General features: G+C 57.8%; 8 protein-coding genes and 1 non-coding gene across 9 annotated transcripts; 7 read left to right on the top strand and 2 right to left on the bottom strand.

Moving 5' to 3' along the window:
* Window positions 1-458: 458 nt before the first annotated feature.
* Window positions 459-1424, top strand: GGTG_02390 (hypothetical protein). The gene is made up of 2 exons (XM_009220162.1): window positions 459-965; window positions 1029-1424. Exons 1-2 carry the CDS (start codon window positions 625-627, stop codon window positions 1285-1287), a joined length of 600 nt encoding a protein of 199 aa, XP_009218426.1. The 5' UTR covers window positions 459-624; the 3' UTR covers window positions 1288-1424.
* A 274-nt stretch (window positions 1425-1698) lies between these two features.
* Window positions 1699-2526, top strand: GGTG_02389 (hypothetical protein; the record flags this gene model as incomplete). The annotated part of the gene is made up of 2 exons (XM_009220161.1): window positions 1699-2197; window positions 2315-2526. 2 exons carry the CDS (start codon window positions 1699-1701, stop codon window positions 2524-2526), a joined length of 711 nt encoding a protein of 236 aa, XP_009218425.1.
* A 423-nt stretch (window positions 2527-2949) lies between these two features.
* Window positions 2950-7649, top strand: GGTG_02388 (hypothetical protein; the record flags this gene model as incomplete). Its single annotated transcript, XM_009220160.1, has 14 exons — window positions 2950-3262; window positions 3344-3525; window positions 3615-4139; window positions 4257-4695; window positions 5007-5028; window positions 5096-5411; window positions 5481-5592; window positions 5802-5914; window positions 5980-6379; window positions 6427-6630; window positions 6693-6773; window positions 6851-7095; window positions 7137-7314; window positions 7406-7649. The coding sequence occupies exons 6-14, from the start codon at window positions 5318-5320 to the stop codon at window positions 7647-7649; spliced, it is 1671 nt and encodes a 556-aa protein (XP_009218424.1). The 5' UTR covers window positions 2950-3262; window positions 3344-3525; window positions 3615-4139; window positions 4257-4695; window positions 5007-5028; window positions 5096-5317.
* A 988-nt stretch (window positions 7650-8637) lies between these two features.
* GGTG_02387 (hypothetical protein) lies at window positions 8638-10119 on the top strand (the record flags this gene model as incomplete). The annotated part of the gene is made up of 4 exons (XM_009220159.1): window positions 8638-8844; window positions 8935-9301; window positions 9525-9593; window positions 9677-10119. 4 exons carry the CDS (start codon window positions 8638-8640, stop codon window positions 10117-10119), a joined length of 1086 nt encoding a protein of 361 aa, XP_009218423.1.
* Window positions 10120-10862: 743 nt separating this feature from the next.
* On the top strand, window positions 10863-11752 carry GGTG_02386 (hypothetical protein; the record flags this gene model as incomplete). The annotated part of the gene is made up of 2 exons (XM_009220158.1): window positions 10863-11149; window positions 11227-11752. The coding sequence occupies 2 exons, from the start codon at window positions 10863-10865 to the stop codon at window positions 11750-11752; spliced, it is 813 nt and encodes a 270-aa protein (XP_009218422.1).
* Window positions 11753-12064: 312 nt separating this feature from the next.
* GGTG_20039 lies at window positions 12065-12136 on the bottom strand. The gene has a single exon. It is a non-coding gene; the product is annotated as a tRNA-Arg (tRNA).
* A 2799-nt stretch (window positions 12137-14935) lies between these two features.
* GGTG_02385 (zinc metalloprotease mde10) lies at window positions 14936-18240 on the top strand. The gene is made up of 2 exons (XM_009220157.1): window positions 14936-15730; window positions 15879-18240. Exons 1-2 carry the CDS (start codon window positions 15664-15666, stop codon window positions 17987-17989), a joined length of 2178 nt encoding a protein of 725 aa, XP_009218421.1. The 5' UTR covers window positions 14936-15663; the 3' UTR covers window positions 17990-18240.
* A 231-nt stretch (window positions 18241-18471) lies between these two features.
* On the top strand, window positions 18472-21441 carry GGTG_02384 (hypothetical protein). Its single transcript, XM_009220156.1, has 7 exons — window positions 18472-18668; window positions 19043-19099; window positions 19233-19252; window positions 19389-19937; window positions 20006-20093; window positions 20173-20605; window positions 20685-21441. Exons 1-7 carry the CDS (start codon window positions 18557-18559, stop codon window positions 21280-21282), a joined length of 1857 nt encoding a protein of 618 aa, XP_009218420.1. The 5' UTR covers window positions 18472-18556; the 3' UTR covers window positions 21283-21441.
* Window positions 21442-22118: 677 nt separating this feature from the next.
* Window positions 22119-23249, bottom strand: GGTG_02383 (hypothetical protein). Its single transcript, XM_009220155.1, has 3 exons — window positions 22856-23249; window positions 22677-22762; window positions 22119-22587 (listed from the first exon to the last, which is right to left on the bottom strand). Exons 1-3 carry the CDS (start codon window positions 23082-23084, stop codon window positions 22540-22542), a joined length of 363 nt encoding a protein of 120 aa, XP_009218419.1. The 5' UTR covers window positions 23085-23249; the 3' UTR covers window positions 22119-22539.
* Window positions 23250-23322: the final 73 nt, after the last annotated feature.

Raw genomic sequence — 23322 nt, 5'->3', positions numbered from 1 at the left:
TGCACCTACCTCATCGAGATTGGCTAGCGCTAGCGTGCATTGTGACTCTTGAAGCTGCCTAAAATACTGGCGATCCAGCAACCGCCCAAGATATTGACTCTTTACTCTCGAGATGTGGCTCTAGGTAGAGGCTGCGACCACTTGCATCAAGCCAGCAAGCCGATTTTCTTTCATTGGTGTCTAAGACCCCGGCAGGCCTGGGACCAATGGCCTGCCTGAAATGTGCAATGTGAATCCTTCTGTCTGCACCTTTGTCACAACCCCTCAGCCACAGCGCACAGCACCGACTCCAGGTTGGCCCCAGGGATCAGTTAGTGCACTGCCAGGTGGCCTGCCATGGGCTGAATACGAGGTCGCCCACGCCTAGCAAGGCTGTTCGCCAGCCAAGGACACGAGTTCAATCAGCCGTCCGAATGGCTGCAGCAATGCGCCAGTGACGGATGCCCTGACAGATACAAATCTGGCTTGTCCCTCCACCCTTGACGGGATTGATCAGCCGAGGATGGGCTGTCTGATTTGAATCCATATCAACGGCTGATAGCTCTTGCATACCACACCATCTTTTTTTTTTTTGTATCGCTGCCATTATATTCTCCATTTTAGTACCCCCTTCTATATTTCATCATGGCTACAGTCTTGCGACGTCCCAGGGCTCCCGCGCCCGCTGGAAAGCTGGAGGAGGAGCCAGCGCCAAGCTCGCCAGCGCAGGCGCCAACGCAAGGGGTCCGGGCGCTGACCTTGATGGACCTACCAACGGAAATCCACGTCATGATCAGCAAAGAGCTCATCTACCCCGATGCTCTCTCCCTGAAGCACACGTCGCGCCACTTCTACGATATGGTCTACACCGGTGTCCGCCTCAAGGTTGCATGGCTGATGGAGCGTCGACAGCTGCACCTTGAATGCCCCAACGACACGCGTTGCGACCTCGGGAGTGACTTGAGGTTCTGCCGGGGAAGTGTGGCGTAAGTTCCCTTTCTGTGCCCCGTTATGCTTGACTTGGAGCTTACACTTTCTCTCACCTGCAGGTTGCTGATGCAGCGGCGCCGCGAGCATATGGAATGCGACCGCCGTCCGGGTTTGGGCTGTCTTGTGTACGGCACCCAGACTTGCACGCACCGACGCACGGCCGCCGAGCGTTTCCGCCGCTGGATGAGAACCCGCCTCACCTTTGAGCTGTGGTGGGTGCTGTTGACGGCAATTCCGGTGATATGCTGTTGGTTGTGCATCGCCGAGCTGTCAGGTTACCTCTCCGCTGGTGTAGGACTGGAGGTTACAGAGAAGTAGGGAAGTTTCCAAACGCCCGTGCCCCCTTGGGTGGCCATAGCGTGGAGTTCTCGCACCAGATCAAACCCACAGGTTATGGAGTCGAGTGCATGTAATAGCCAGAAACTAAGCTACAGTAATGAATCACCACTGGAAAAGGCGAAGCTGGCCTACTCCAAGCGCACATCTTGAGACAAACCAAGAAAGTTTGATATCTTCCGGGTGTTTTCGCCTGCTCCTAGTAGCGCAGCCCGGCGCGAGGCGCCAGGATCCCTTGCCTGAATTCATCCCCAGGAGCCAAAGCACCATCACTCCATATCAAGGACTACCAACACCGCACGACAATCAACAGAGCCCAAGTTGGTCTAGCAAATGCGAGCCAATCCGACAAGAACGGGAGCCCATCCCACAAGCACGAGGGCCGATCTCACAATGGGCCGAACGCCGCTGGTGCTGGACCAATTCTCCTGGACGCTGTTTGCCCGACTCCCCGCTGAGCTGCAACTTGAAATCCTGGAGCGGTGCCACTCTCACGATCTCGTCTGCCTGTCCTTGGTATCGCGCTTCTTTCGGTGGATTACACTGCCTCTCCTGCCTGCCAAGCCAAAGCTACTGGACTGCAGGTGGAAGCACAAGACCTGTAACTGGATCGGACTTCACATCACGGGCCGCGGCACAGCGCGATACCAGCAATTCGTCGTTCGCGGCCCGACAGCACCACAGCGCCGCAACACGCTATCGCCCGACAACCGCGAGGTGCATCCGAGGATGGTATGCAACCCCGCCGACGGGGACGCCTGGTGTGTCAATTGCCTGTCTACCGGTTATCCGCTGTTCGCCCGCCTGCAGGGCTGGATGGGCAGCCGCAAGTTCTGCATCACATGTCGCAAGTTCACCAAGCGGCCATGGGCAAAGAGGTTCGGCAGGCGCTGTGAGTGATTGGTCTTTGTCTATTTTTTTTTCTATTTTTTTTTCGCCTTGACTCCCTTCTACCCCGCGAATTCATGGTCGCTCAACTCGGCTCAGTCCGCTAACATCGTCCTTCCAGGCCAACATGGGCAGGAGCGGAAGCGGCTTCGAGGCACCTGCGGCTGGTCGAAGCCATCGAGGAACAAGCCCGAGAAGTACGAACCGGAGAAACACGATTCGAGAAGCTCAAGGCAGCGCGCCCGAGAAGACTGTTACTTGCCGAAGCCACCAACAAACAAGCCCGAGAGGTACGAACTGAGAAGCTTGAAGCGCCGTGCCCAAGCTGTATAACGGCGCCTGAATGAGGGCTATTACGCGATGCAGCGAGCTTGGGGAATGCGCATGCCCTCCAGTTGTCAGCCCGGCATGTCAAGCACGCCGGATTCCGGGGATGAACCCGACATAGGCTGGCGTCGCTCGACCCGCATACGCCGCCGCGGCTTGGAGTATGTCTTACCACCTTTTCACACCCCTGCGTATACCTTTAGGGGCTTATTAGCCCTGAGTCCGTCGCCTGTGACTCTTCCGTCGTTTTCGATGTGTTGTGTTAAGATGAGGCTTCCGCCAAGCTTGGGGGGTTGCGTTACGTCCTTGTCTTGCAGATATGGCGGTGCGATGTACCATCTACAATACAATGTACGAATACGACTATACGACGACACAAGACCGGTAGCAATGAAAGTCATGATTCCCGCAAGTTCCTATATATGCCGTGCGTGTCTTCTGTGTGTTCTGACCTCGCTACATGCTATCATATTCGCCCTGGAGTCCCACGAGAAGCGGTCCATTCTGCTGTCCAAATTCCGTAATCTCAACGGGGAGGTGACGAGCAGCACTTTGAGCCGAGTCCTCTTCTCCTGGCTGATGCCGCTGATGCGTCTCGGCTACCGGAGAAACCTTGGGCTGGACGACCTGGACACCCCCGAGACCAAGATGGGATCAGAGAAACTCCGCCGGCGTCTTGAGGAGAGGTGGAATATGGGTAAGAAAAGTCGCAAGCAGGCTTTGAGCAAAGTAGAGCCACTGTGTTAATTAACAACTGGGCTTTGGTCCGTACTGGTTCCCGACAAAACGGCAACTGCTGCCATCATCAGCACCTGGCAGGCAGCTTTTGCCCGGCCCATGCTGGCTGCCGTTCCCCCCAGGCTGTTCCTGATCGGATGTACCTATGTCCAGCCTTTCCTCATTACTGCGGCCATAGAACCCGCCTACAAGCCACGGACCGAGCAGTACGACAATGCAGGATGGGGTTTAGTGGGCTCATACGACATCGTAATTGTTGGCATGGCTGTAGGTTTCTGGAGCCATCATCTCAACTAAATCTCTTACCCGTCTTCACACCATCCTCACCCCCTAATCACCCCCAAACCACAATCCAGATATGCACAGGCCAGTACGAGCGAAGCGTCGCCCGCGCCGAGACCATGATGCGCGGCAGCCTCTCCGCCCCCGTCTACGATAAGGCGACGCGGCTGGACCTGGCCTCGCCGTCCGTCAGCGGCGCCGGCTCGCTGACGCTGGTGGCGACCGACACGGCGCAGGCGGCCGCGGGCGCGCGCCAGCTGCACGAGCTGTGGGCCGGCGCGCTCGAGATCTGCGTCGGCACGTACCTGCTGGCCCGCGAGCTGTGGGGGGCGCCGCCTGCGCGGTGCCCGTCGGCCTCGCCGTCCTGGTCCTGGTCGCCATCGGCTTCCTCGGCGTCGCCGCTGGGCGTGCCCAGGCGGCCTGGATCGCGGCGTCCCAGGACCGCGTCAGCGCCACGTCCAGGACGCTCGGCGGCGTCAAGTGGCTGCGCGCGTCGGGGCTCAACGACGTCGCGTTCGGCATGCTGGCGCGACTGCGGGCTGTCGAGCTGGGGGTGCCGATGCGGTTTAGGGCCCTGGTGGGACTTTCGCTTGTCATATGTCGGTGTTTTTCTTCTTGTCTATCTGTCCTGACTTCTTGTGCCTTGCTTTTGCCCGACAACTCTCACCATCTGAATTTCGGAGGAAGACTAACGGGTGAGACGGGATAACCTATAGTGATCGCTACCCTGATCATCTCCCCGATCCTTGCCTTCGGCATCTTTGCAGGCCTCGCCACCCGGGGTGACGGCGGGACCCTGGACGTCGTGACCGCCTTCACTTCCAAGTCCTTGCTTGTCCCCATCAGCGCACCGCTCTCGGGCATTATCGTTGCGGTCCCAGTCCTTGCGGACTCCGTCACTTCTTTTGGGCGCATCCAGGACTTTCTCACCGGGGAGGAAACAGAGGACAGTCGTCTGAATGCCTGCATAGCCTCTGATGTCGGCGCTCCGCCTCGATCCCCTGCGGATTGCATCGTCGACACCAGCGGCAATGGCGTCACCTCGGCTCCGTTACCCCAGGACTTTATTGCTTCCATCCAGAGGAGATTCTCATGGAAGAAAGACAGCAAACCTGTCATCGATATCGACCCGGAGTAGAGAATACGAAGAGGCACGTTCACCCTCCTATTTGGCCCTGTCGGCCGTAGGAAGACGACGCTCCTCCGAGCCCTGCTAGGAGAGCTGTCGGGCTTTGACGGGAAAACCCGCACCTCGTCTCGGGCGTGGCCTACTGCAGCCAGTCGGCCTGGATCCCGAACGAAACTGTCCGACGAGTTGTGACGGGCAGCAGCACTTACGACGGTGACCACGAGTTCGACGAAGACTAGTATCGTGCAGCCATACAAGCATGCGCCCTTAAGCCTGACATTCGTGCCTGGCCCAGCGGAGAGGACACCCTCGCTGGGACAATGGGAATTTCCATGAGTGGAGGCCAAAAGCATCGCCTAGTGAGCCATTTTTGCCAACGATTAAATGCCAAAAGACCCGTGGCAGCTAACCTAAAGCGCTTCCTAGGCCCTTGCTCGAACTCTGTACGCAAAGAAGGAGTTCGTCGTGCTTGACGATGTCTTTGGCGGACTTGGCGCGGCCACTGCCGACCTGAAAGACGGCCGCGACACCGGAGTTGCCAATGACGAGAAACCGGGAGCGCAGCAGCAGGCGATCCCGACAGCTATTGCCGGCCCCTTGGATTCCCCTGATCAGACAGACTCGACACACCACCTAGGCGACTCCACGATGTATCTGTTCTATGGAGAGGGCGCCGGTTGGTACACTGTCGCGGCTTTTCTTGTCGCCATGATTGTATTTGCCTTTTGCAACTCGTTTCCATGTAAGACTTGAAGTTTCCCCTCATCAGCCTGCCCGTATCGGAGATTGACATGTCGGTCTTACTCTTCAGACATATGGCTTGGCTGGTGGGCAGAGGCCAATGCACAGCACCTGGGGAAATGGCTTGGCGTGTACACGGCTCTCGGGGTCGGCGCAATCATTGCGGTTCTTATTGGCGCATGGTAAGTTGTGTCGCATTACTTATTTTACTGGCATGCACTGAAACTAGGGCTATTTTAGACAGCTTTTTGTTGACGTGATCAACAACTCAGGAGCTTACTTCCACGATGTTCTACTAAAGAGGGTGTCGAGGCACGTCAAGAACCTCCCATGCTAGAACACTTCCCGAAGCTTCCCGAGAAAGAGCCTGACCAGTTATTCCGCGACAGAGCTCCAATGACGTTCCATTCGAGCGTCGACAGTGGGGTGACAGTCAACAGGTTCAGCCACATCTTCAGTTGATAGACATGGAGCTTCCCGCCGCCGCTCTGGCGGTAGCAGTTTGTAAGTTCCGCAGCCAATAGTTTACCCTTGCTCCCCCACCCAACTCATGCCAACATCACCAACAGCAACCTTCTTCGCCATCAGGGAGGTGGTCCTCGTGGCCGTGAGCTCGCGCTACCGAGCCGCCGCCCTGCCCGTCATAGCCCTCGCCTTCTGGGCGGTGCAGCACTTCTACCTGCGCACGTCGCTCCAGATGCGCCTCCTCGACATCGAGCACAGGGCGCCGCTCCACACGACCCTCCTCGAGACGCTCGACGGGCTCGAGTCCATCCGCACTCTGGGCTGGCAGGGCCGGGCCGCGCGCCGCAATGCGCCCCTCGTCGACGCCTCGCAGCGGCCGGCGTACCTGCTGCTGTGCCTGCGGTGCTGGCTGACGCACCTCGTCGATGTGCTGGTCGCGGGCTTCGCCGTCGTGCTGGTCGTCGTCGCGACGGCGCTGCGGGACCAGATCGGCCCCGCGCGTACGTCGGCGTCGGGCTCGCAAACGTGCTGGCGCTCGGCGCGACCGTCAGGGGCCTCGTCACGGGCTGGGTCATGCTCGAGGTCGCGCTGGGGGCCGTCGCGAGGGTCAAGAACTTTGCGGCCCCGCGGGGCGGTGGGGACTGCGAGGCCGACGAGGAGTTGCGCCGTCTTGACGAGAGCAGACGCCTGGGGCCCGTGGGGAGCTGGCCTAGTCGCGGGGCTGCCGAATTTCTTGGCGTGACGGCCTCCTACACGTAGGTCAAATTCACTGATCCATTACGTTGTGGATAGTGCTGATCTGGGCCATTCTTTTTAGCTTTTCCGGGCCCGTTCTCGAAAACGCTACGTTCTCCCTCACACCGGGGCAAAGAGTCGCCGTATGCGGAAGAACTGGAAGGTACGGCTGTCCCCCTCCACCTCGTGTCCTAGCAACTGTTGTTCATATGCTGACGGCCCTGTTCCTAAATGGTACAGTGGTAAAAGCTCGTTGGCCCTCGCCATGCTGCGTATGGTGGATGAGGTCTCCGGAGCCATTGCCATCGACGGAGTCGACATCTCAACTCTGCCTGGCGAATACGTGCGGTCTGGCATCGTCGCGGTCTCGCAGGAGGCCTACATCTTCGATGCTACGGTTCGCGTGAATGTCGATCCGACAACCGTGGAAGCCGGTGACGGCTCAAGCGGACAAAGGGACTCCAATGCCGACAGTAGCGGGGGTGGTGGTATTGTCAAAGCGCTCGAAGCCGTCGAACTGTGGGAGGAAATCCAGAGAGGGGCGGGCTTGACACCGTAATCGACGAAAAGTTCTTCTCGCAAGGCGAAAAGCAGCTCCCGACCATCACCCGGGCCTTAGTCAGAGGAGCAAAAAGGGGGCTGAAGAGCAGCGTGGAGAAAGAGGCAGGAGGGTTGTTGATCCTCGATGAGGTCACGAGTAGCAAGTATTCTGAAAATCCCCCAAGCAGAATTTACAGCACTTTTGCTTGATATTTACGCAGAACCTATCTCTAACCATATCAATATTTTCCCTAGCCTTGATGAAGAGTCCGCTTCCATGGTCAAAAAACTCCTGGACGCGTGGTTTGCTGACTGGACAATCATTGCAATCGCGCACAAGCTCAGCGCGATCCTCGACTACAATAGAGTGCTCGTGTTAGATCAAGGAAAGCTCGTTGATTACGACGAGCCAGGGAAGCTCCTCCAATCGGATTCGGCCTTTCGAGCCCTATACGCTTCATCTGTCCCAGCGAAGGGCAGGGAGAAAAGGGGCGAGTGAAGAAGTGGGAGTTCTTGGACGGCATACGTCCTGGCCGCCGAATCTATATAGGGTCATCACCACTCAGACGTTGGGACCTCATCACCGGTCTTTCAATTTCACCTCCGTCAAGCCTTCTCGTCCATTATGCTTCGTCACCGTCATGTCCAGTGATCCAGGGCGTCCCAGGGCCGCGGTAAAGTTGCTCAGGGCGTCCGTCATGTCAAGGCATCCAGCTTTCACTTCATGTCTCTGCCATTTGATCGCGCATACCATCCAAACAACAAGATGTTCCTGTCCCGCAGATGACCGATTCACAGGCTAGTCACTACCCGGCAAGGAAATCGACCATGCAGCAAACGAGGAGGGTCTGGAACCGACCGAAACAGATCCGCGCACGTGGGAACAGACAGCAGGGTAATTTCCCTCCAGTGTTCTACCCGGAAACACTCGGAAAACCTAAACCATTGGATCTTTTTGGGGGTGTATCTTCTGTGACGCGCTTTGGCCAGAGCGGCCAATTCTCCAGCACCCCGAAACTTTCTATATTCCGTCGGGGGAGCCCCGAACCTCCAGCCAGCCCATCTCGATCTAGCAGACCGAGAGAGGGAATCGAGGATGCGGGGTCAGCCTTGTCTGACATATCAAGGGCTAACGATTGCCAAACCAAACTCCAAAGCATGCAGCGCACAACCTTATCGGAGAAGCTCCTCCACTCCCACGTCCATGCCTGCAGCCGAGCGCATGCAGATGTGTTTGTCGAATCCCGGTAAATCTCGGGGTTTTTTTTAGGTTGTATAAGTAGGTAGGTACCAGGGGGGTTGCAATTTTGGAGATCGTGGGTGATGCCAGGGCTCAGACGAAGCCAGGAGATTGTTCAGTGCTTCGACTGCTCTCTGGCGACTGGTCTACCCTGTTCTCTATCACAAATCTCCCTTACGATCTGGCTCGCAATGTCGGGACGTTCGCCACGCCATCGCCACATAATCCACGTCTTGCGACTGTTACCATGTACCTTCGGGATGTGGCGGCGGCAATCGGCACAAGCGGCTATGAGGCCGGGGACCCGGAAGCTGTGGACTATGACCCCAGGGCAATGAAGGCGGTCTGGTCACTGTTCGTCTTCGCCACCGTTTTCATCCTCCTCCGACTGTACAGCAAGGCCCGGAGGAACAACGCGCTGTGGTGGGACGACTATGTCTTGTTGGCGTCTTGGGTAGGCGCGGGAAGCCCGAGACCAATCCCCCCACCCCCTGGAGGGGCATTCGCTGACCTGACGCACATCTCGTTCCTCCTACACGTCAAGATTTTCTTCCTTGTTGCTTGTGCGCAGCTCAGCATCAACGTCAGGAATGGCTTCGGCAGATCCGGCAGCACCCTAGACCCGGACAGCTTAGACCGGGTAGGGCTCGACGGCCTCGTGGTCGGGACGGGGCTTCTGTTGGCAACTCCAGGCAGCAAAACGTCCTTTGTCATCACGCTGGGCAGGATCTCGGGTCCCAAGCTCACCGCCGCGCTCTGGTGCGCCACCGTCTCGATGAACGCCTTCCACGCCGCGAACCTCGTCGTGCAGTGGGCCCAGTGCACTCCCCTTGAGAAATCGTGGGACCTCGTTGTCGAGGGCAGCTGCTTGCCAATCGGGGTCAACCTGGGGTTGTCTATGGGCAGCGCTGGTACGTGTTTCTTTCTGAACCATGGCCGGCCTTGGCTTTGCACAAAGAAAGTTGGCGAGCAGAGAATGTGGCTGACGAGGTCCCATCAGCCTTTTCTAGGCTGGTCGACTTAGGCCTGGCATTGACAAAGAGAAGATAGGAGTCTGTCTAGCCATGAGCATGGGCGTACTGTGAGACAACCAACCCCCCTTCTCCATCCACGTTGGCATGCTAACCAAGCCAGCCAGAGCCGCCGCGACGGCGTTTGCCAAAGTGCCGAAGCTGCAGGTCCTCGCAAGCACCGACTTCACATGTGAGCTCGCCACCACGACGGACTGACTGCTCAGTCGAGTGCGGGAGATGCCCAGCTACACGCGGGTCCTAACACCCAGACAGTGGACGGCGTCGACCTCGTCATCCTGGCCTCGACCGAGATAGCCCAGACCATGGTGGCGGCATCGGTGCCCATGCTGCGGACGCTGGTGTGCGACATCACCGCCAGCCACGCGAAGCGGCAGACAGAAAAGTCGAGCTTCCGCGCGCGCGTCTTGGACACACTTCGACGGGTAAGGGGCAGCAGAAGCTCCAGAAACGGCATTGCCGCAGCCATCGAGACTGTCACGGCATTCTACGGCCGGCATGCCCAGCCCAACCCAGTCGAGCTGCACCTCTCACTGCAGCATGATCCTGCGCCCAGCCACAAGCCGGTGTCGTACGGCCCCCAAAGCAGGCGCGGCTCTGGCGATATTGTGGTCGAGATGCGTGAGTTTGGTGCCAGTGACGGAGATCGGCGGGACGACAGCAGCAGCGAAACGGCAAGTCGCCAGGCCTGCTCTTGAAACCGACGGACCGCCCCTTTACTGACTTAGCGAGCGAGGTTCGGCCCTATTGCTGCTTAGCTCTAGATGGCGAAGACGGCAGCAATGAGCCAAGTGCCACCACGCGAGCGTGCCCAAGCCTAGCCCCGCCACCCATCTCGGGACCGAGAATTGGGCTTGTGCCTATCCAGCCACAGCAGGAAGCAACCGCACCCTCATCCGCCGGGCCAATCGCCTCCTTGATCTGCAGCGAGATATGATATTACACCGCGCCCAACGAAGCAACTCTGACAATAGCAGTCGACCCCCCGCCCTCTGGCCTGCAGCTTGGTGCCCCTGATTTGTATCGTCAATCCTTTTCTTATAGTGCCAAGGGGAGAGAGCGCCACTTCCGCGCGACATCCGCCCGGGATAATCCTTCGATTGACGATCCTTCAACGGCCGCCGGGATATTTTTGGAGTTACCATATGATATGCCACCATCACAGCAGGAGGAGCGACCCGTCGTCTACTCTCTCCGTCTTTTCTCAGTGATGATGGGCTTCCATGCTCCCTCAACAAATATGTATGGATACACCTCGAGGGTATTTATTCATGTTCCCAGGCGGAGTGAACCCTTCGACCCTGGTTTAGCAGGTATACCCTGCTCACCCCAACATTTCCTAATACAACACGCTTCTCTTTCCCTATATATTCCCTAATATATCTTGTAATATCCGCTGTCAATACGCAAAGACGCAGTACCCTGCATACCCTGCATCACCATGGCCACCAACATTGGGCCGTTGACGGCGACCTTCACGCCTCCAGCAGGTTGCCTCCAACAGATCTATGGGACCGCCACCACGGAAATACGCGGGACCGCCAGCACGGGATACAAATGGCATATACTCGGCGGCACGTCTGCGGGCGACTGCTACCCTCAAAACTTTGTCCCAGGCCCCACGGCCTACTACTCGCCCGCCGTGTGCCCCTCCGGCTGGAGCATGGCGTCCAGCACGGCCGAGATGGTGCAGACGCTGACCGAGTCTCGCGCCGTGTGCTGCCCAAGGTACGTCCCCATCCACCCTCAGACAGCGTGAGTCTTAGGCATGAGCACCTTCCGACAAGTCGTCCCCCATTCCACAGCGAGTACAGATACAGCCCAGCCACGGGCTCGGAATCCCTGCTGTCGAGCCCGGCCTGCTACTCGAGCGCGCAGTGGCCCACGACGGTGACGCTGCGCGTGCCTGACGTCGAGAACGCGCGCAGCATCCAGACCACGCCGACCGACGTGCTGATCGAGGTGCGCGCCACGCCCATCTACATCCGCTTCCCGCAGTCGCGGTCGGCCACGTCGACGTCGGGGACGCCGCCCGCGCAGACCTCCCGAGAGGGCGGCGACAGCGCGGCCGGGAGCGGGACGACGTCGCTGGACGTGGGGCTGAGCGTGGGCGGCAGGGCCGGCATTGGCGCCGCCGTGGGCGTCACCGTGCTGGTTGCGGTGATGGGCGTGGCGGTGTTTTGGTCAAGGCGCAGGGCGGCGGCCGGCGATGGCAAGGACGAAACGAGGGGCTGGACGGGGCGGGAGGCGAGGCGGGAGAGCAGTATATGCGGTACGGGAATGCTGATGACTCAAGCGGCCAAGGCCACGTCTACGGCGGCGGGCCGGTAGAGGGGGGCTGGGATGGCCTTCATCCGCCGGCGGCACAACTGGACGATACGGCGCGTGCGCAGGCGGAGATGAATGGCCAAGGAGTGCCCTCTGCCGAGAAACGGAGCTCGACAACCGACGCCGCCGTACCAGCTGTCTGACTCGGTCAGGTCGGAGTTGGTGACAAACAGTAACACGCACGAGATGCATGCTGGGGAGCTTCCGAAGGAACTCCCATGAGCTCGATCCTTCCTAGCGAGTAGAAATTTTATTCCAGCTACAGCAAGAACAAAACAAAAAGTAGGAGGTCATGTTGGAGATGCTCCCCATATTCGATCCAGGCAGGGATCGAACCTGCAATCTCTTGATTCGTAGTCAAGCGCCTTGCCATTTGGCCACTGGACCTATATGATTGGATGGAAACTTCGGCTGCACGAGTCGTTTAGAAAGGCGCACGACTCTGGTTTCCCAACGGGGAGAGTTGACATGCTGAATTAATACTCGCAAACTTTGCGAGGAGCATTTGGGATCATACAAACCAATGGATTCCGGGGCTCTGAGGTGTTTTCAAACCTTTTGCTAGCTAGATTTTAATAACGTTAAAGCTAAAGTGAGGGCTATCAAATTTAACTATGGAAAGCCCGAAAAATGAGAGGGAAATGAAAATGAGAACTGTATTCTCTCGCTGTCCTAGTTACTGCACTTATATCGGCGCTGGTTTCTTTATGAATTACAATGACATGCCATAATTAATATTCCCGAACCCACCGCTTCAGCGCCAACCATCTGATAGCTTTGTCAGACAACCACGACATGTGCCTCGCTTTTGCAGCGTGGGCACGTGATATCAAGTCTTGGCACAGTCGCGGTTTTGCTCAAAGCTCAAAGCCCAAGCCTGCAATACCTGCACGGTACGGACAAGAATCAACAGGAACGGACTTGCGGTCTCTGGTCCCCATGGGTTCGCAGCCTTGCTGCGCTGGAATCGGGCATTCCCGAAGGACGCGTGCCCGGACTGTGGCTTGCGAGGACAGCACGCATCACCGCCCCGGCGCCACGCAATTATCACTTGCTGGCAAGCCTGGCCAGCCTGCTTGGCTGCTGTGATGGTTGGCATTCGGCGGGGATCCGCTAAGGGGTGCATCTTGGCGAAGCACTGGGGAGTTTGTCAGGCAGCTACGGTGCGCGGCGAGCGATGCTCGAAGAGGAAAATATTCGCATGTGTGTCCCTGTTTCCCATGGCGTTCGCACGTAATTAAAATTCTGTATGTGACCCCAGTCTCTTTTGTTCCCAGCAAACCTCGGCCAGCCAAAGAAAAAACATGGTGGTTGTGCCGGGTCCTAGAAAAGGAATCCACCTCGAATGTTGGCAGTCCAGGGTCAGGACTGGGGCGCTCGGCGGCGCCCATGTGCCGATTGAAACGGTAAAAACCAGACACCCACCCTCAAGTCGTCGTCATCACTGCAGGCGCACGAATCTTCCCCATCGACCTGGCAACGGTCTGGTCGGAGCAAATGCGGCTGTTTGCTTGGCGATGTGACATCTGTCGATGGGTTAGGAAGCAGTGCGGGCGTTGGGATCAGGACGGAGGATGGATGACAAGGGGGAACGTTGTTTGGTCCATGATCGTCGCATGTGCACCACCACCGCGGATGTGCTGCTTATGCTTACATCAACAAAGGATGGGGAAGATGTCATTATACGGGCGCCATGAGTAGGGAGGAGAGCACGTCCCGAGACCAGATGAACCGTTCATGGTGGCGCAAAGCTACAGCACGCCCGGCACCCCGGCCGACTAGGCAGTTCGCAAGTGTCGGCCGGCGGTAATGTAGGATGTGGAGCTGGGCACTGTTCGCGCGCTTGTAGGCTGCATGCCCATCCTTCACTCACCACAGACTCGGGCCTCCCCAGATCCGAGATCTGCTAATTCCGATGTGGCACGGCGCCGAGTAGGGCGAGCAGACAGCGACCCAGACAGACACACAGTGAGTGCCGGACTCCCGGCCGCCAAGCGGCTAAGACGCGCCTGTGGGTGGCTTAGTCCCAGCCACGTGTGTTTTGTCATTCACCAGGCCGGACTGGGTAACTGGCCCTGGATCGGGCAGGATAAAAGGAGGGATTTCAGGTAGAGGGATGGTTGAATGGTTTTGCAGCTTTATCTCTGCTGGCATTTCCCACTTTGGATGGTGCCCATAGAGTCGACCAAAAGTACAGGAAAGGGAAAAAAGATAAGAAAAAAAAAGGGGACGGGATGCAGTCCTGCGGCATGTTTTGTTTGCAGAGCCTTCTGGGCCAATCGACAGAAGCCGAGCCCCTGGCACGCGGCATGGAGTGGTGCAAAGCCCGACGCAGAGACGCAGGGCTTGGCGCGGCCCCGCATCCTCCCTGGTGCCGACAGGCCGCCCAAACACAAGGCGCGTGGGCGCCTAGCACAGCCCCCGCCGCCAGAAGTGGGTGTGGGTGGCCCCTGCTCCCTTTCCCTGCTCCCCTTGGTGGGCAGCGCCCAGCCCTTGTCGTCGTCAGCAAGCGGAGGATCCGCGGCTGCCGGTTTCGCTGGCCATTCTTTGGTGCAGCCCGTCCGATCAAAGAAACTTTTGGTGTGCTGTTGCGCGTTGCAGAGCGAGAGAGGGCGGCCAGCCTAACAAGAAATGTCAAGGTGCTGAATGTCGCTCAAACGGCCGCCACGATTTGTAGGAAGCAGACCTGTCTTTGGGTTTCGCCAAGTGGGTAGGTGCTCATTAAGGGCTGATTTCTTTGTTGCTTTATGTATTTTGGGCGCGACCTGTGGCCATTTATGTGTCTGTCCCACATGGCCATTTGATGTTATTTTTGTCCGACGATACCACCACTTGCGGGCACACGAGCACGGTTTTAGCGTCTTTGTCCCTGACAAAAATACAAGGCAGCAGAGACAGGGCCCTGCTGTCGCAAGAACACAGCGAGATGATGCAGCACCCGAACGAAGTAGCTCGGATCCCAGCGCGGTCTTGGGCAGAATAGGGCAGGGGTGGCGGGCTCTGCTCCCTTTCAAGGGACCAAAAAAGGGCCGCGTCAGGGATCCCCAGCCTGCCAAGTGCAACTGTTGATGTGTGACCCAAGCGAATACCAAGCCCTCCTAAACAGCGTGTCGTAAAGAGAAAAGGGCGGCGGGTCAGCAGGGTGAATCATCAGCCGCGCCCTCGCCCTTCCCTTCCTCCTGGTCCTTTTTTTCTTTTCTTTTTTTCCGCCTCCATTGACCCTTTTCCTGTTTCGTTCATTGCTCGCTCGTCATTTCCCTTCTCCTCCTGGTTCGTTGCATTTCCCGATCTGCATTTTCTTTCCGTTTGTACCGTTTTTGTTCGATTGTCCAGCCCTTCCACAAAGACAACATCTGGCCTGGCGACTTGAAGCCACCCGAATCCCCGTCGCTCCTCCTGCACGGCGATTCACGAAGGCTCAGGCGCTGGCGTGGCCTATCCCCCGCACGACCAACTGCGCCCCCTTGGAATCCATCCCCCCGCATCGAGAAGGGATTCCAAAGGAGGCACTTCCTGCAGGCTGGGACGTTGGATTGGGCTGATATATGGGCGCGTGGTTCTGTTTTGTTTTTGCTGCTTCCCGGGCTCAGCTGCAAGCGTTCCCTGGACATCAGGCTCACTGGCTTTTACTGCGTCTCCCAGCCCGTCCAGCTGCTTGATTTGTTCGGTGTCTGTTAGCGGCGGCAGTTGTTAGGCTCATATTATTAGTGCAGCCTCCGTGACCATTTTGCCACATTTTCTTACTTCTTCCTTTTTCTTTCAAGTTGCTCACTTGCTCTTTCAAGCGTTTCCTATTTGCCCCTCGTTTGTCTCTACTTGACGTCCTCCTGTCGACGTCCCGACCCGATTGACTCGACGGCGACGACGACCCTACGGCGACTCTTGCGCCGAAACCACCACATTTTTAAGAGGCCATGAAGTTACTAGCATCCCTCCTGACCACATTGTTGGCAGTGACGGGCTACACAGATATAGCAAACGGTATGTGTCATGTCGTTGTGTCGCCATGGTGCCTTCCTCGTGCCTCGGCTGGGTCGTCCCGTCGGCACGAGCCAGAGGCACGAGTTGCGGCTCACCAAACCCAATTTCTCGCACTGGAGCACAGCACTAACCCCGCCTCAACCAACAGCATTGAGCGTCGGCCGGAACCCCCTACGAAAGACGACACAGATCGAAGATGTCCATTTCACGACCGACTGGCAGCTGGTCCACGCCTGGTCCACCTTCGCCACAACCTTCAAGCTCGTCGACGGCAGCAAGGAGCGGAGGATACGACTCGAGCTTTCCCCCAACGAAGACGTCATCTCGAAGGACGCATACGTCCAGGTGATTGGTCCCGACGGCCAACCCAAGTACGGCAGGACCATCGACCGGGCCGAGCACCGCGTCTTCAAGGGTAGCGCCTTTGTGCGCGCGAGCGAGCACGACCAATGGAGGAACGCAGGCTGGGCGCGCGTCATGGTTGTGGCAGACGGCCGGACGCCGTTGTTCGAGGGCGCATTCAGCATCGACGGCGACAATCACCACGTTGAAACCGCGACCAACTTTGCCAGGACGAGGCACGACGAGGACCCGACGCCGCAGCGGGCGGACAAGGCTGGAAAGGGCGAGTACATGGTTGCGTGGAGGGATTCGGACATCCGAGGACAGGGCGACGAGGGGGACTGGTCGGAGCTGAGGAGGCGGGATGGCAGTCTTGTTCCCAGGAAAGCGTCCGGCTGCGGTGTGGATGACAACCACGTCCGCGTCGATGCTGAAGGCGGCAACGAGGACAGCCCTATGCGGCACAAGATCCGCGACGTTTCGCCAAACCTGGCCTCGTCGCCGCTCGACCGGCTGATGGCGCGTCAGAACCGCAACGACGTGGCCAATATTGGCTCCACGCGAGGCTGCCCGACGACACGTCGTGTCGCCCTCATCGGTATCGCTACCGACTGCAACTACCGGGGCGCCTTCTCGTCCGACCAGGACGTGCGCGCCAACATCGTCAACCTCGTCAACACGGCCTCGGCCCTGTACGAGCGCACCTTCAACATCACCTTCGCCATCCGGAACCTGACCATCTCGGCCCGCGAGTGTCCCACCCAGACCAACGACGACAACGCCTGGAATACCGCCTGCAGCCCCTCGACGAGCATCTCGACCCGATTGAGTCAGTTCTCCAACTGGCGCGGCCGCCTCAACGACAACGCCGCCTTCTGGACCCTCTTCAGCACGTGTACCACCAACACGGCCGTCGGCATCGCCTGGCTCGGTGCCGCCTGCATGAAGGGCTCCACGCGCGACCGCACGGGCACTGCCGTGGCGGGCGCCAACTACGTGGCCCGCACCAATGGCGGCCAGAGCGAGTGGCAGGTCTTTGCGCACGAGGTCGGCCACACCTTTGGCGCTGACCACGACTGCAATAGCGACCTCTGCGCCACCTCTGACGGGAGCTGCTGTCCTCTCAGCAGCACCACGTGCGACGCCCGCTCTCAGTTCATCATGAACCCCTCGGCCAACCGCGGAATAGATAACTTCAGCCAATGCACCATCGGTTCCGTCTGCTCCCAGCTGGGCGCCGGAACCGTCAGCATGCGCTGCCTGGTCGACAATCGCGGCGTGGAGACGGCCGTCGACCCCGTGTGCGGCAACGGCATCGTCGAGGCCAGCGAGCAGTGCGACAGCAAGAACCCCTGCTGCGACAGCGCCACCTGTAGGTACCGCGCCGGCGCCACGTGCGACCCCTCGAGCGACGGCTGCTGCACCGCGCAGTGCGGCGTCGCCCCAGCCGAGCGCGTCTGCCGCCCTTCGACCGGCACGTGCGACCCCGAGGAGAAGTGCGACGGCAAGGCCGCCCAGTGCCCGCTCAACGTCGACAACACCAACCCCAACGGCCGCGGCTGCACCAGCAATGGCGGCGGCATCGTCGGCGACATTGGCGCCACGGCCAGCAACTGGTTCGAGCAGAACAAGCCGCTCGCCATCGGCCTCATCGCCGGCATCGGCGGCCTCATCGCGCTCCTGACCGTCTGCTGCTGCATCAGCAGCTGCCGCCGCAAGCGCGCCATCCGCCGCCAGCGCCAGCAGATGATCGCCGCCCGCAACGCCCAGGCTGCGTCCCAGCCGGGATTCGCCAACGGCACTCCCGGCTCGGGCCCTCTGCCGCCGCCGCCAAGCTACTGGGCCTCGTCTTCTCCCCCGATGGCGCAGCAGCCCGGGTGGAGACCCCAGCGCACCACGAGTGCGAGATATGCATAGTTATAGGCGTTCCTTTGTTTTTCTCTTCTTCGCTTGTGTATCTGGATCTGGGTTTTATAATCTCTGTTTTGGCCTTTTCTGGGTTGTCACCGTTTTGGCATACATCTACTGGATACCCACCATTCGGAAGGGTTCTTTGGGCATATACAGATGCATACATACATTTCAACTCTTGTTTTTTCTTCTCTTTTTGACACTTGCATCAACTAGCTTAGATTATGAACATGACGACATACCTGATTCTCCACCCACGCAACGTCTTATCTCCCCAACTGTTACTCGTGGCTCGGCCATCTCGACACATCTACCTAGGCAAGCAAGAAATTGGCGACCTCCTTCCTCTGCGGACAAACGCAAACGCAAACATCAAACTGAACCCACACCAAACGACCCTTGACCTAAACTGCAAACTCACTCTCGTCCCTTGTCCTCCCATCAATCCTCCATCGCCAACGGATCCTCGTCCCTCGTCTTCTCTGTGGCCATGCTACGGCGTCGCTCGACCTCTTGGCTGTGACACTCCACAAGCGTCCGCTGAGAACAGAGGCCTCGCGGTGTTCAGCGATCATGAACGAAGAAATTATCCAAGTTGCCTTCACCCTCTTCGGAGTCTGCGTCCTCGTCGTGCTCGGAATCGCCTCGCTCCTCGTTGTGCTTCCCCTTGGCGCTGGCCGCGCTGGTAGAGGCCTTTTTGAGGCTTCTGTTGTATTCGTTCACGGCCCAGCCTTGGAAGATGAGCTTCGATAGGGTCTTCTCTACTGCGTTGCTGGGCACAACTGTGGCTCGAAAAAAAAATGGTTAAATGACATCTTCTGGTCTCCGTAAAAGTAGGAAAGCAACGGGACGCTTGGGGGCGGCGAGGAGGGCGTCACTAAAAAAAAAAAGGGGGGGGGGGCGAACCCGAGTCTCGGACGCAAGCAGCCGCCAGCAGCCAGTCACACACAAAGACGCGTCAACAAAAATATTCTTTCACTCCACCCACAACCATCCCACGAGCGTGGCTGTTTCGTCAAGCACTTCATCCTTTGAGAACACTTCAACATCCCCATTCAGTGAACGAGCCGATGGCACATACGCAGCCTGGGGAGGCCCCGGCACGCGGAAACCTGCGTAAGTTCGCCCACGATTCTCTTTCTTCATAAACCTTCTTCCCCATTCCATCCTGATTTCCGGCAGAATCACAAAACTCTGCGTCCACTTAGGTAACTAACACTTGATTGACTGAACTTATGCGGTGCTTTAGTTACTCGGGCGTCGATCACGGTACCACGGCAACGAGGGCGTGCGTCCTGCTTGCAGGGAATAATAGAATCCCACCGGTTCCCATTGTTGAGACAGCGATTTGATCTTGGAGGTTGACCGGCAAGTTGGACCCGGGGCATTCCAAGACAATTACCAGTTCGCGGGCTCTTTTGTTTGGGAACCTGAAGCCGACGCAAACCAAGGCGTCAGCCCGTTGCTCGCCAGCCTGGCCCCAATGAGAATTCCTGTCAAGTGGATCCTCTTGATGCTTGCAGACGGCATAGATGCGGAAACATTGGAGCAGCTGAAGCGCCTGCCTGGAGGCCAAACTATCCTCAGCCTTCAAGATGAGGCCATGAGCGACCCTGCCAAGTTTGCGCAACTCGAGAAGATATGGATCGATCACTTCAGGAGGGTCAAGAAGGAGGTGGACGGGTATTGCGAACTAATGGGATACGAGGTGGCCCACGTCACATTCTCGGTGGCTCATTGGTGTCACACCGAGGGGATGCAGAGAGTGTACCATGATCTCCTCCGCCGTGTATTCACCGACCTGCCTGAATCTGCCTTCCACTACACCGGGGAGGCCAACAGCGCCGCTCGCTGTTTGATTGAGGAGGATCTGAAGTTGCCAAATTCCAAGTTGTCCAAGATTGCTGGCGACAGAAGGACCTTCCTGTTCTTCGACCCTGGTGGGAGCTCTCTTGTAAGTTTCAATACGCAGATCTTTGCGGACTTTAACCGATGGCTAACCTTTGACTACTCCTTTTCAAGGGTAGCTCACTCATTCTGCTACACCGGGATGGGAATCAGATGAGGAACGAGAATGAGCCGGCGGCCATGCTCGAGATTCGGGAGTCCGGTATGTGCCAGCGAAAATGGAACGAACACTTGCTTGAATCTATTCATGACTAACATACATTTCCATACCCATCGGCCAGGCTGCTTTGGGGGAAGCGAAGTCTGGGAGTGGGCGATTGTTGAAAAGATCACGGAGAACATGTTCCCACGCCCAACGAATGATCAGCTCACCAAGTTCATGCAGAACTTCCGCGCGCAGAAGGGCAGGATTGCCAACCCATACGACGATAACATCGACTTTTCCGATGTCAACGGCGCAGCCTATAGTGTGTCCGACAGCGAGAGCGGGGAATGCTACAATCTCGCCTTCGAGAAGATCACCACGCTGATCCAAGCCGAGATTGCAACGACGATCACGGCACTCGGGGGACCGGAGAAATTTATCGTGATCTTCAGTGGAGGCGGCTGCCTCGGCGTTCACATAATAAATCTTCTGGTGGAATGTGCCAAGGCCACGGGAGTCGATGCATTGATTCATGGTACCAAGGGCTTGGGCAAGAGTAATCCGAACAGGTGAGTTCGAACAGGAAAAAAGGCCCTTTCTCCAGCCACCCAAACTTGAGACGTTGCTTCTGACACATGGTTTGGGAAGAATTGGCATGGTTGCCCGAGGGAATGCCTACGCAATGAAGCACGCGATATCTCTTGGCCAGTTCCTTGGTCGCGGCGCGACCTTTGGAATCCAGACCGGCGACGGAGCTGGTAAGAAGTGCGAACTCATTATGCCGCTCGCCGGGTTGGGGGCGGCCGAGGGCGCCAACATGCGTTTTGACGTCGAGCGGTCGCAGTTGGACAAGGCAGACGAGGCCACCATGCCCATGTGGCTGGTGTGCGACGCATTCTTCGGGGACGTTCCGGATCAGGGAAGGCAGATGGCCTACACCACCTGCTACGACGTGTGCAGGCTCCGCGGTGTCTCGAGGGCGGGCGCATACGTGTACAAAATTCGCATCGAGCGCGCCGAGCAGGAGGGCATGGACGCCATAGAGAAGGCGTCGATTGTCATCACGTGCAGATTCACACCCGCGGGGCGCCGGCCCCGGAAGAACCCCCACGTGGACCTTGAGCCCGAGGTCATTCCGATCCACTATCACATCGGATCGGGATGCGCCCTGGTGGACGTGCGGAAGCTGGAGGCGGAGGCGGCGGCGGCGGGACAGGCCGATGTACAAATGGCCGATGTCGAGTAGATTCTTGTGTTGCCGCTGATGGTCAATGGGGTCATGGCTCCGGACTGGGGGCATGGGGTGCGCGCTTGGGAGATGTTCTTGGCCATTTTTTGGAGGCTGTGACGGGAAAACGGTGTAAGATAGGTCTATTTTAGCCTTATCTAGATCTCCGAAGAGAAAGGAAGAAGAGGGGACGAGGCCGGGGGCCTCGTGCCCTTTTATCTACAATGATACCCCTCTCCTGCTTCTCTCCATCTCACAAAACGCTACCACTTCGGCCTTTACTGGCGACGTGTGGCGACGAATTATGATCTTCGAAAGTGCGGTGGGGGCTGGGGAGCGCCGGAGCGTGGTACATACCGGGGTGCAAGTGCTCAATGCAAGCCTAGGGGATGGAGGGTATGATGGGATAATGTAACTTGTGGCAATGTGGCACCGAATGATCTGCCATGGTGGTTGATTTCCGGGACTTGAGGGGTTATTGGACCTTACTAATGACTTTAGCACAGTAGTTGTAAGTTAATCTCTTATGGCTGGAAAGCTATGAAGAAGAAAAGAACTACCTGACAGATCTGTGGTCCGAGGTGTCTATATAGGGGACACCCTACAGGTCAAACAAAGGATATAGGCAAAAGAGTCTTGTGTAACTCTTCTGGAAGAAGCAAGCAGATGCAGGCAAATACAAGCAAAGAAGAGAGCCAGTGAGTCCCTTTTACCAACAGCAGTGGCTTGCGCCAATCTGGCTCTGATAAAGTGGCTATCATCTGGCAACCACTGCCTCGAGTGGGGTTGTCGAAAGTTGGGCAAATTTCTAACCAAGTTCGTCCATAGCAGATGTCAAAATGAAATTATGTTGTGAGGTTTCAACTTAATCTTCGCATTGATCTCAAGTGCCTAACCACATCAGCCGTGGAATCGGGAACTATTAGTCGTGGCCCATAAGGGCGTGCAGAGTGGGTATCCACCTCGTTTTTATAAGGAGAAAACAGTACTGCGCAGTCCATCAAACACCTCCGTAAAGAAGAGGAGCAGCGAAAACAGTGGAAAGGATAGTCATTGAGCGGCCGGCATCAGGAAGAGCAAAGAAAGGATAAAGTCATCAGAGTAAAAAAGAAAAGAGTCGCGGCGGCCTCGCTGGCAGCCCCGCCAACGGAGACCATCACCTCGCTTGTCGAGACAGTGGGGCCGACAAGATTCCATCAGCCCGTTCAAGTCATCCAGCAAGCGGCAGCGTTTGTCCTCGGACTTCGGCGACGAAGCGGCAAGGTCTCGGGATGCTTAATAAGTAACGCCAAGGGGCGACTGGCAAAGGACAGCCTGCCCAAGCTATGGGGGTGGAAATGAATACCTTTGTTAGTGACTGCTGCCGCCAGGGACTGTTTTTTCGGCAATGGCCGCTGTGAACGGCTACTCACAATAGGGAGGACGCAGCAGCGGGCGCGCTGGCCACCCTTGGCGCAGGTGGCCTTAAAGTCAGCGGCTGAGGTAGGCGCCTTCGTGGCTATCAATTTGAGCACAGGAGTGGTCAGCTTCATGTCGATGGGATGCGCAGAGGGGTAGGTAGGCAGCAAGGGATATCGAGGGGCCATCATACGAGGCGAGCAGTCGAGATTCGCCAGCCCGAGGACGTCGGTGGCACAGCACTGAAGGGAGTCGTAGAGGCCGGAGCAGGCGTCGTAGGCGCCGCCGCCGGAGCCGCCACCGCCGGAGCCGCCACCGCCGGAGCCGCCACCGCCGGAGCCGCCACCGCCGGAGCCGCCACCAGTGGGGACGGCAACGGCAGCACCGGCAAAGAGGGCAATGATGATGGTCTTGAACTGCATTTTGGTGATGGGGCTTGGGGAGCTAATGCTCAAAGGAGGACCGGTCGCGCTTTGGGAGGCTGGTACTGTGGGCTGGAGACTTGAGGAGCTGGGTGAGGGTGCTGGTGAGGAGCAAGAAAAAGGTTGAAGAGAACGAGGGAGTCAGGGCCATATTTATACACAGAGATTCACAGCAAAATTCCCTCGCAGACGCTGTGGATACTCGTTCGGAGAGGCAGGACTAGGAGAACGGCGAGGC

Source organism: Gaeumannomyces tritici, assembly GCF_000145635.1.
Source record: "Gaeumannomyces tritici R3-111a-1 unplaced genomic scaffold supercont2.1, whole genome shotgun sequence".
NCBI classification, from domain to species: Eukaryota; Fungi; Ascomycota; class Sordariomycetes; order Magnaporthales; family Magnaporthaceae; genus Gaeumannomyces; species Gaeumannomyces tritici.
This window is presented reverse-complemented; position numbering and strand designations above follow the sequence as displayed.

Excerpts from the sequence above, each read along its gene's own strand:
- GGTG_02390 (XM_009220162.1), top strand. The coding sequence starts at position 625 with ATGGCTACAGTCTTGCGACGTCCCAGGGCTCCCGCGCCCGCTGGAAAG. Across the intron at positions 966-1,028 it reads TTCTGCCGGGGAAGTGTGGC|GTTGCTGATGCAGCGGCGCC; the intron begins GTAAGTTCCCTT and ends TCTCACCTGCAG.
- GGTG_02385 (XM_009220157.1), top strand. The coding sequence starts at position 15,664 with ATGAAGTTACTAGCATCCCTCCTGACCACATTGTTGGCAGTGACGGGC. Across the intron at positions 15,731-15,878 it reads CTACACAGATATAGCAAACG|CATTGAGCGTCGGCCGGAAC; the intron begins GTATGTGTCATG and ends CTCAACCAACAG.
- GGTG_02384 (XM_009220156.1), top strand. The coding sequence starts at position 18,557 with ATGAACGAAGAAATTATCCAAGTTGCCTTCACCCTCTTCGGAGTCTGC. Across the intron at positions 18,669-19,042 it reads CCTTGGCGCTGGCCGCGCTG|TGAACGAGCCGATGGCACAT; the intron begins GTAGAGGCCTTT and ends ATCCCCATTCAG. Across the intron at positions 19,253-19,388 it reads TTACTCGGGCGTCGATCACG|TTCGCGGGCTCTTTTGTTTG; the intron begins GTACCACGGCAA and ends GACAATTACCAG.
- GGTG_02383 (XM_009220155.1), bottom strand. The coding sequence starts at position 23,084 with ATGCAGTTCAAGACCATCATCATTGCCCTCTTTGCCGGTGCTGCCGTT. Across the intron at positions 22,763-22,855 it reads GAATCTCGACTGCTCGCCTC|CCACGAAGGCGCCTACCTCA; the intron begins GTATGATGGCCC and ends TCAAATTGATAG. Across the intron at positions 22,588-22,676 it reads GCTGCTGCGTCCTCCCTATT|CTTGGGCAGGCTGTCCTTTG; the intron begins GTGAGTAGCCGT and ends CCACCCCCATAG.